Source organism: Etheostoma cragini, chromosome 16 (genome assembly GCF_013103735.1).
Source record: "Etheostoma cragini isolate CJK2018 chromosome 16, CSU_Ecrag_1.0, whole genome shotgun sequence".
NCBI lineage: Eukaryota > Metazoa > Chordata > Actinopteri > Perciformes > Percidae > Etheostoma > Etheostoma cragini.
In genome coordinates this window covers 14,478,856-14,487,891 of record NC_048422.1, presented here as the reverse complement: position 1 = coordinate 14,487,891, position 9,036 = coordinate 14,478,856, and the positions used below count along the sequence as shown (strand labels likewise).

The 9,036-nt window shown below is 37.5% G+C and overlaps 1 protein-coding gene across 1 annotated transcript; it reads left to right on the top strand.

Moving 5' to 3' along the window:
• Window positions 1-2,926: 2,926 nt before the first annotated feature.
• Window positions 2,927-7,896, top strand: oaz1b (ornithine decarboxylase antizyme 1b). Its single transcript, XM_034897127.1, is given in 6 exon segments — window positions 2,927-3,124; window positions 5,689-5,740; window positions 5,742-5,828; window positions 6,172-6,344; window positions 6,617-6,702; window positions 6,831-7,896. Coding segments are annotated over 6 exon segments (651 nt in total). The 5' UTR covers window positions 2,927-3,002; the 3' UTR covers window positions 6,962-7,896.
• The last annotated feature ends 1,140 nt before the right edge of the window (window positions 7,897-9,036 follow it).

Below are 9,036 nucleotides of genomic sequence, written 5' to 3'. Positions count from 1 at the left end.
CGCTTGAAAAATTAAAAGCAGGGGAGGAGAGAATACAAACTGGCATTATTCTCTCACGTATAAACATGAACAGTTCATTATTTATGTAAATATTCGTTTTAAGGTAAGGAAGAATGTTAGCTAAGCTGACATCCATAATGGACAACAACTCTCCCCCCCTACGTGACACTGTGGGTCCCCGAGCAGCTCCTGCCGCAGCAGACTGATCCACCCTCGGTGTAAGGAGAGGTACCGCAGGCCGCTGTCAGGTTCTACAACACCTGCACCACCTGATGGCTCTGTGTAAATCTGTACATAGATATCTGTATATATATTTATGTACATCTGTACATATTTATATTGTTCAATTCCGAGTACTTACTTTTGTAATATTATTTATATTATGATCACACTTCAATATCATTATATTATGGTTACTTACTTTTGCTATGTTAATTACATATTATTCTATTCAAATCAATTTCACGTCACTTACCGTACATTGCAATAGTTTTCGTACTATGGTAACCTCACTTTACTAAACTTTTTCTATAATGCCACTTTGCACAGCACTTTTTGCACATCATCTGTTGTCTGCCTGTTGTTTGTAGGTGTGCTTTTTACTTTGGAAATGCTTATGCTATTACAAGGGAATTTCCCCATTGTGGGATGAATAAAGTTTTATCTAATCTAATCTTAAATCAGTAGCATGTCTGTATGCCAAATAGGAGTTTATAGGCCTAACTTTATTCTTTATTTCAGACCGAGGCGGATCCATATCACAGTAAAAAACACAGAGTAAGTAAGTATTAAATTGATGTCATGTGCAGTTTCCGCGAGCGAGTTTGATTAGGTTAGATGGGCAATTGAATGTGGAGACATAAACATTTTCTAAGCTTTATATTCAAGATTTCCCTAACTTTTATCAGACACTTAATCAATTGCACTCGAGTGATCTCATCCGTGACGTCACCCATTGGTTTGTGGACTGCAGCTTTGTAGTCCCGAGTTTGTCTGTGGATGTGATTTGAAACTGGGGGTGTGCATTTTCGCTTACATGTTTTTGCTCTGCTTTGTCGCCACCGTGTGGACGAGATAGGAATAGCAGACCATATGTTTTTACTGTGCACCCTGTTTATCCTTAATTGCACAAAGAGTTTTCTTTTATTACTTTTATCTTATCTAAACTTCCGAGCAATACTAATACTATACTAATATTATATTAAACTAATAGCAATACTATATTAAATTATCCTCAAGTTATTTAAATACAGTTAAGAAAATAAAAGTGAAAAATGACGTTTTTGTTCTGAAGTAGCAGTCCCACGCATACTGCATTAAAAATAAAAACATTCAGTGTTGATTAAGTAAAGAAAATATAGGTATCAACAACAGAATGCACTTAAAATATCAAAGTAAAAGTCATTGACGTCGTTGACTCATCAGTGGTATACCAGCAAGTGTTACATTATATTATATAATATTATTGATGCAATAGAGCAGATGTGCTTTAATTTGTTGGTCACTGAGAAGCGAAGTTGGATATATGCCTACGGATGGGTAGTTTAATAATGCATTCTATTTTTTAAACTAATTATATGTTTTATGTAAAACAATTACTAATGAACTGCAAAGATCTAGCCGTCAAATAAATGTAGTGGAGTAATGTCTAATGGAGTATCCGCTAGCCCTGTAGTAAATATTTTACTTGTAGGCTCTATATGTATTTCCACCACCGCAAAACACCCAACACATAAGCTACACTTTAACAAACTATTGCTTTTTCAAGGGCTATGTGTCAAAATGACAGTGAGGTCAACAATCATATGGAAATCATAGCCCTCTGGTGTCTTTGTTTTTCTCCGCCCTCGGTACTTTTCCATTAGACGCCCTAATGTAGCCTAATAGCCGCTAGCATAACGACAGCTAACACAACGCAAGCTTGTTTTCTTGGCTCGACATTTGACATTGCCAATATTTAGAACACGTAGCTTTAGTTAGTTTTGAAATTAATTAATTACTGTACTGTATATATAATAAAGATAGTTTAGTGCTTGTACTACTTTATTGATATTTTAACTGCGGTCCCAGGTCAGGGCCAGTTTTCTTAGGTGAAGTTACAGTAGGATCTTTCATAGCATCTTCTGCGTTAGCTTGGTAGCGGAAGTGTGAAGCTAGATATAAGCTACTAGGCTTAAGCTACTAGGCTTACCTGCAACTATGTCTTCTTCTTTCAAAATAATATGCCATACTGTCTGATAATGTTGCTCACCTAAAATGCCACAAATTAAATGCGGAGGGACGAACTAATAGAACAGCTTTATATTATGCTTTAACAACAGTATCATATGCATATTGTGCAAACATGTGTAGGCCTAATTCTGCAGGAATCTAATTAACATTAATTGTGATGTCAATAAACACATGGTTCAGATGGATGGATGTTTGTGGGGGGTAATAAAATTACCTAATAATTCAACAAAATCATACGATAGAACAATTAACTGAACTAACAAAAAAATAAAAAATATTTTTTTTAAATGAAAATAATAAGCAGTATATATATGTAAAATACGTTTTTGGTCAAGTAAACTTTAAAATAATCTAGTGGACAGAGACCTTGAATTCATCTTACTTATTCTGAAAATTACTATATTAATTAAACACTATACACAGTATAGGCCAGTAGGCATATGTTAGGTTTATCAGAAGATCTGCTTTAGATAGGCACTTATGATGCAATTGGTGATTTGTAATCCATCCTTTTGTCATATCTGCACTGTGAATGTTCCTCATGTTATCTGCTATTGTAATCGAAATGAACACTTTAAATCGTGCATGACTAAATACCAACATTTTCTATTCATCCGACTAATAGTTTGAAGTTCAACGGAAACGTGTAACCGTCAATGTGGTTGACTTGACTATTGTTTTTTGTACCAGCTCCCGACTCTCCGTTCGATCATTAGCTTGCAGAGCATAGCAGAGAGCAGTCTGCCCGTCGTGTCTCTACCCGAGGCCGGATGGTAAAATCCAACCTCCAGCGGATCCTAAACAGTCATTGCTTTGCTCGCGAGAAAGAAGGAAAACAGTCTGTATCTACCATGGCGGATTTGAGTAATGCTATTTGTGACATGATCGGGAAGTAAGTAAATGATGAAAAATACCTCACCTAGCTAGCTGACTGCTAACCCGGATATGGGGGAGGGGTGGCTAATATAACCTAGCCTGCAGCCACAAAAAGCGGAAGTAAAACGCGTTTAGCTTTAAATGTACAGTCTATATGTAATCCGCATATCTCTCATGTCCTTTCTTTATGCATTTTGGTAGCCGTGGTCAAATTGTCATGTTGAAATAAGATACGGGTATTCATTTGCTGGCCCAAGAGACGAGATGAGCAGCATTAGCAAGTCTTAGCAATGAACCTATTCGAACTTGTAGTACGTCATTGTAGCCAGCTAGCTAACAGTTAGCATCAACATTTCATAATGACGTTGATTATCATTTTTTATATATATATATATATATATATATATATATATATATATATATATATATATATATGCAATAATAACAAGTTTAAGGTGACGTTAAATACTGTAAGAAAATAGAAAGAAGGAACAGTCATTAACATTTCTCGTCATCACATAACGTTAACGTAGTAAATTCCAAGCCTGTAACGCTGGCACTCTGCATGTATTTGATTGCTCTAGCCAGCTAGCTAGAGCATCTTTGTTATCAATAATTAGCTAACCTTCAAATTGTTAGGGATATTTAATATTAATAGCCAGATCTGTTTCCTATTATTGTCAGCAGCATTTACCATTTATTTCCATTTTTCTTGATATAAGAAAAATTGAGTGGCCGTAACGTCAAATGTTTGACATTGTAATTTTGTGGCCAAAATCACATTTTAAAACAGCATACGGATTTGCCATTTTAGGAATCAAGGAAAGGAAAAGCAAGCGCAAAGAAATGGGAACAGGTTAATAAATCTTGATCTCGTGATCTGACAACAGTGGCAGGTTGATTATTACGCAACTGACTCAGCAGCAGCAGCAGCTTCATGCTGGCAGGACGACGACTGTACACAGTGATGCAGTGGGAACGTCACAGACATAAATACATGATTAGCTATCACCGGACGGAGAGATTATGTCGTTTTTTATGTTAAAGTCTTGTGTCCTATTCCACAATAGCCTTAGCACGACAAAGTGAAAACACAGCAAATGATCTTGGCTGTTAAATACATTTACAGAAGGCCCTAAAAAGGTATTATTTATTACTACTTTATGTAGTAATATGTTACGTTATTTATGTTACTTTATCTTGTATATACCAAGTGAGTCATCCAACATAGATTTGTAACCCAGCTATTAAAAAAAAAAAGCCACACTTTGAGTTTTATTGCAAGAAAGATACCCTGACCCCACAGTGACTTAATATAAGACTACTGTATTATTGTATGTCAACTACAGCAAAATCCATTCGTCGATATAAGAACATTTGTGTCAAAATGTATTACAATATATATTTTTCATTTTTCTCTTAAATTACAAATAATTACTGGTTCCAACTACCTCTCTAACGTGAGGATTTGGTGCCTTTTGTTATTGTATGATGGTAACAGAATATTGTTTTCACTTTTGGACTGTTATTTTAAAACATCCTCATAGGCTGTTAGAAATGAATATAACGATTATTTTCACTATTTTGATACATTTCATAAAAATAATTAATGATTCAAAATAAACGGATTAATTAAAAATGCCAAAAATTAGACTTAGTTGCAGCCCTTACTATGGTGATCAGTTAATTGTCAAGTCATTGTGTAAGTAAACATGTCAAACATATCCTAGTATCTTCATTTTCTTACCTTCTCAGATCTGATTTCCTTTTTTTGTCTTATGATACAGTAGAAACGGTATCTTCATTGTTTGGACAGAACAAGCTATATATAATGTGTTTGCACTTAAATTATGCACTGTCTGGGAGTTTGATGCAAAAACCTTTCACAGTATTTAGGTGCTTGTATGTATGTGACGGGTACATCTCTTGATAGTTCTGAGATCAGTTTATGTTTGTATAAAAATCTGCCATTTGGATGGCTTTGTCAGTGCCTTTTTATACCGTGTGTACCAAGTTGTTTACAGTACAGTAGGTTTACCCAACAGATTGGGTTTTTACAAGCAAATATTTTCGGTTGGTTGCTTCCCACCGCATCCTGCTGCATTAGCGCACTGCTCTTTAAAGGTGATGGTAATGACTGTAAACATAGTGCTATTGTTTTGAGGAACATAAACTAAACCTTTTGAAGGAGCTACCAGGCCTGCTTGTGTAACACATGTTTTGGATTGAACACTCAGATGTTAGTAACGCAGTAATGTTTACAACTTGGGAAAAACTAATTTTAGCTATCAGTATTGGATAATGAGCATCTGCAATTCAAGTCATGAGCATCATCTCAGAAGATACAGTATGGGCATTATAATTCACCACATGAAATTAAATTGGTACAATTCTTCTTGGCACACATTTGCAAAGTTGGTCAAAGCCTGTATTTGTCTGGAGTCCCATGACGAGAGGTCGTAGTTACCTAAAAACCTTGTGATACATGACGAATTACTGACAACCTTTGTCATAAGTGCATTGGGAATTGTGTTTCTTTTACAGTGTTGTGATTGTGTCCTCCTGTGTCTTCCCTTCCAGCCTGTCCCTGCACTGTAGTAGTACCCGCGGCCCGGGGCCTCTGTGGTGCTCCTGATGCCCCTCTCCCACCCCTGAAGATCCCAGGTGGGCGAGGGAATGGCACACGGGATCACACTCCTTCAGCATGTCTACTCCACTCAGTAAGTCAAGACACACGCCGATGCAGAAACAATGGAAATCTTTGGTTTTCTGCAGACAGAAGTATGTCAAGAAAAGGAGCTAAAAGCATTTCCTGTCACCTATGCTCGGCACGTCATTAAATAGTTTTTTTCCTTGAGATCTCAGTTTATTTAAAAGCTCTGTTTGACCAAAATAATTAACTTAAATAAATAACTGCTAGGGGCATGTGTGCATTTAATTATTTTCGTCACAATTCCATAGTAGTTGTAGATCATAATTGGACTATGCCAGCTACACAATACTGACCCTTTTAATGTCACCTACTGCTGTTTTCAGATGTGTTACGAGTGTTTGTGTTTCCAGGATCGAAGGTTGACGGTAACGGAGGAGCCAGCAGGGAATGGTCGCCCTGGGATACTCCACTTCCTAAGTCAGCCCACCGTTACCAAGACAATACAGTGGGATGCTGTCCTAAGCAGCAGCGCGCTCTACGTGGAGATCCCACTTGACCCTCTTCCTGAAGGCAGCAAGGAGAGGTGAGGCTTGTTAACAACCGGAGAGACCTGGAGTGGAACAAAGCTTCAGGTCTTTACAAAGGCACACTGTTATAGTAAACAGAAACTTTGTAGGCTGATATTACAGATTTAGGTTGTCTCACTTTCATCTGAGAGGAAGCCAAATGAGAACATTTTAAATGATCATTAAAACACATTTTTCTTACGGGAAATGCACAAGAGTCGTGTTTTTGTGCCTGTATGTGGAGAGGTTGTTTTCTATTTTCTAACCAAACCTGTGTTCTCCCTTTCAGTTTTGCTGCTCTCCTGGAGTTTGCTGAAGAACATCTGAAAGTCGTTAGCGTTGTTGTCTGTTTTTACAAGAACCGAGATGATCGTGGTACGTCTTTGTTTTCTCAGCACACCCTTTTTCATTCAGAACAACTTTGAAAACACAATTATTTTTGGCATCTGTGTTGTGACTCGTACTGCATCTTAACATCTGTTGTACCGACCTTATTCTTACAGCTAAACTGGTGCGTACGTTCAGTTTCCTGGGCTTTGAGATTGTGAAACCGGGCCATGCCCTTGTCCCTCCTCGACCTGATGTATTCTTTATGGCCTACAATTTTGAAAGGGACTCGTCGGACGAGGAGTAGCCCATTGGACAGCCCCTCCACCCCCTGCTTACTTCCCCCTTTCTTCCCATTGTATGTTTGCCGATCCCATCCCAGTTTACTCATATAAACCACCGTCTGTGTTAAACCCTGGTGGTAGCTCTCTGTATTCATTTCCCCCATGCCTTTTGTGTTTAAGGGAATATGTAAGATGTGCATCTCCTGTTTCCACCATCTATCTTTTGTGTGTTTTATTATACTGCTTTCATTAAAAATCGGTCTCGTCATCTAAAAAAGGAGGGAAACTTGTTTTTTTGGACTTACAATCATATTGCAGTTGTCATAACAATAAGTTAGGTCTGGCATAATTTCCATTTTTCTGTCAAGTCGGCTTTTATTGATATTTCCTTTTTATGATGGATTAAGGTGGAGGATTCTTCATTTCTTGAATGTACAATAAAAAGGTCATCAGGTTTACACTCGGGTACTCCAGCTTTTTTTGATTAGCTAAATAATGACTTTAAATTAATCTTTTTTTCCTTTCTCTCTGGATTGAATTACAAATCCATTTCAGTTGGACCAGTTTTATTTTGTAGGACTAACCTCTTTAAAAGTAATTTTTGAAACGTTGCTTTTGAGTGACCGCCCCAATAATTGGTACTTTGTAGCTGAATAGTGAATTTAAGTACGAATGCTGTTGCATGTGTCTGATGTAGGTGCTTCAGTTTCAAGTTAAAGATCCTACGATGAGTGTATTGGTACAACACTTAAGAAAGTGATTAATCCAAAGTGCTTTTGCTTTTTTTCTGCCATGTATATTGGACATTATTGTGTTTTGTTTTGGAGGTTGAAAAACAAATGCTGTGTTTGGATGGTTTTTTTTCTTAGCATTCCTATTTTTCATGGTAGTAAGTTGGTTGTTCACCTACATAGTGGTACCTGTTGTGCTTCTGTGATAATAAAACAGACAAAAACTACCCTTTCTCTACTTTTTGCATTTTTCAAAACATTTACTCTAACTGTTCTTACTTTGGTTTAGAAGAAAATCTGACAAATACTTCTATCTTCCCATTTTTATTTCAAGATTAAATATCAAGACCGTGAATTCAGTGTTCGAGTAAAACCTTGTATAGATCATTTTTCTGCCTCATCAAACATGCACTTACATATGCTGCTGAGGATTAACCAGAGTGGTGGATTTAAAAGCACATTTCTCACACAATCATCTCTTATGCATAATATAAATGCATCTTTACAACCTAAAAGTATATTGTTAAGCTCATTTAATGGGCCCTAGACACAGCATAACTAGTATCCAACATACACTCACCTAAAGGATTAGTAGGAACACCTGTTCAATTTCTCATTATTGCTATTATCTAATTAACCAATCACATGGCAGTTGGTTCAAAGCATTTAGGGGTGTGGTCCTGGTCAAGACAATCTCCTGAACTCCAAACTGAATGTCAGAATGGTAAAGAAAGGTGATTTAAGCAATTTTGAGCGTGGCATGGTCGTTGGTGCCAAACAGGCCAGTCTGAGTATTTTGAAATATGCTCAGTTAGCATTTATAGGGTTTACAAAGAATGGTGTGAAAAGGGAAAAAACATCCATTACGGGGCAGTCCTGTGGGTAAAAATGCCTTGTTGATGCTAGAGGTCAGAGGAGAATAGGCCGACTGATTCAAGCTGATTGAGGAGCAACTTTGACTAAAATAACCTCTGTTACAACCAAGGTATACAGCAAAGCATTTGTGAAGCCACAACACGCACAATCATGAGGCGGATGGGCTACAACAGCAGAAGATCCCACCGTGTACCACTCATCTCCACTACAAATAGGAAAAAGAGGCTGTAATTTGCAAGAGCTCACCAAAATTGGACAGTTCATGACTGGAAAAATGTTGCCTGGTCTGATGAGACTCGATTTCTGTTGAGACATTCAGATAGAGTCAGAGTTTGGAGTAAACAGAATGAGAACATGGATCCATCAGGCCTTGTTACCACTGTGCAGGCTGCTGGTGGTGGTGTAATGGTGTGGGGGATGTTTTCTTGGCACACTTTGGGCCCCTTAGTGCCAATTGGGCATCGTTTAAATGCCACGGCCTACCTGAGCAT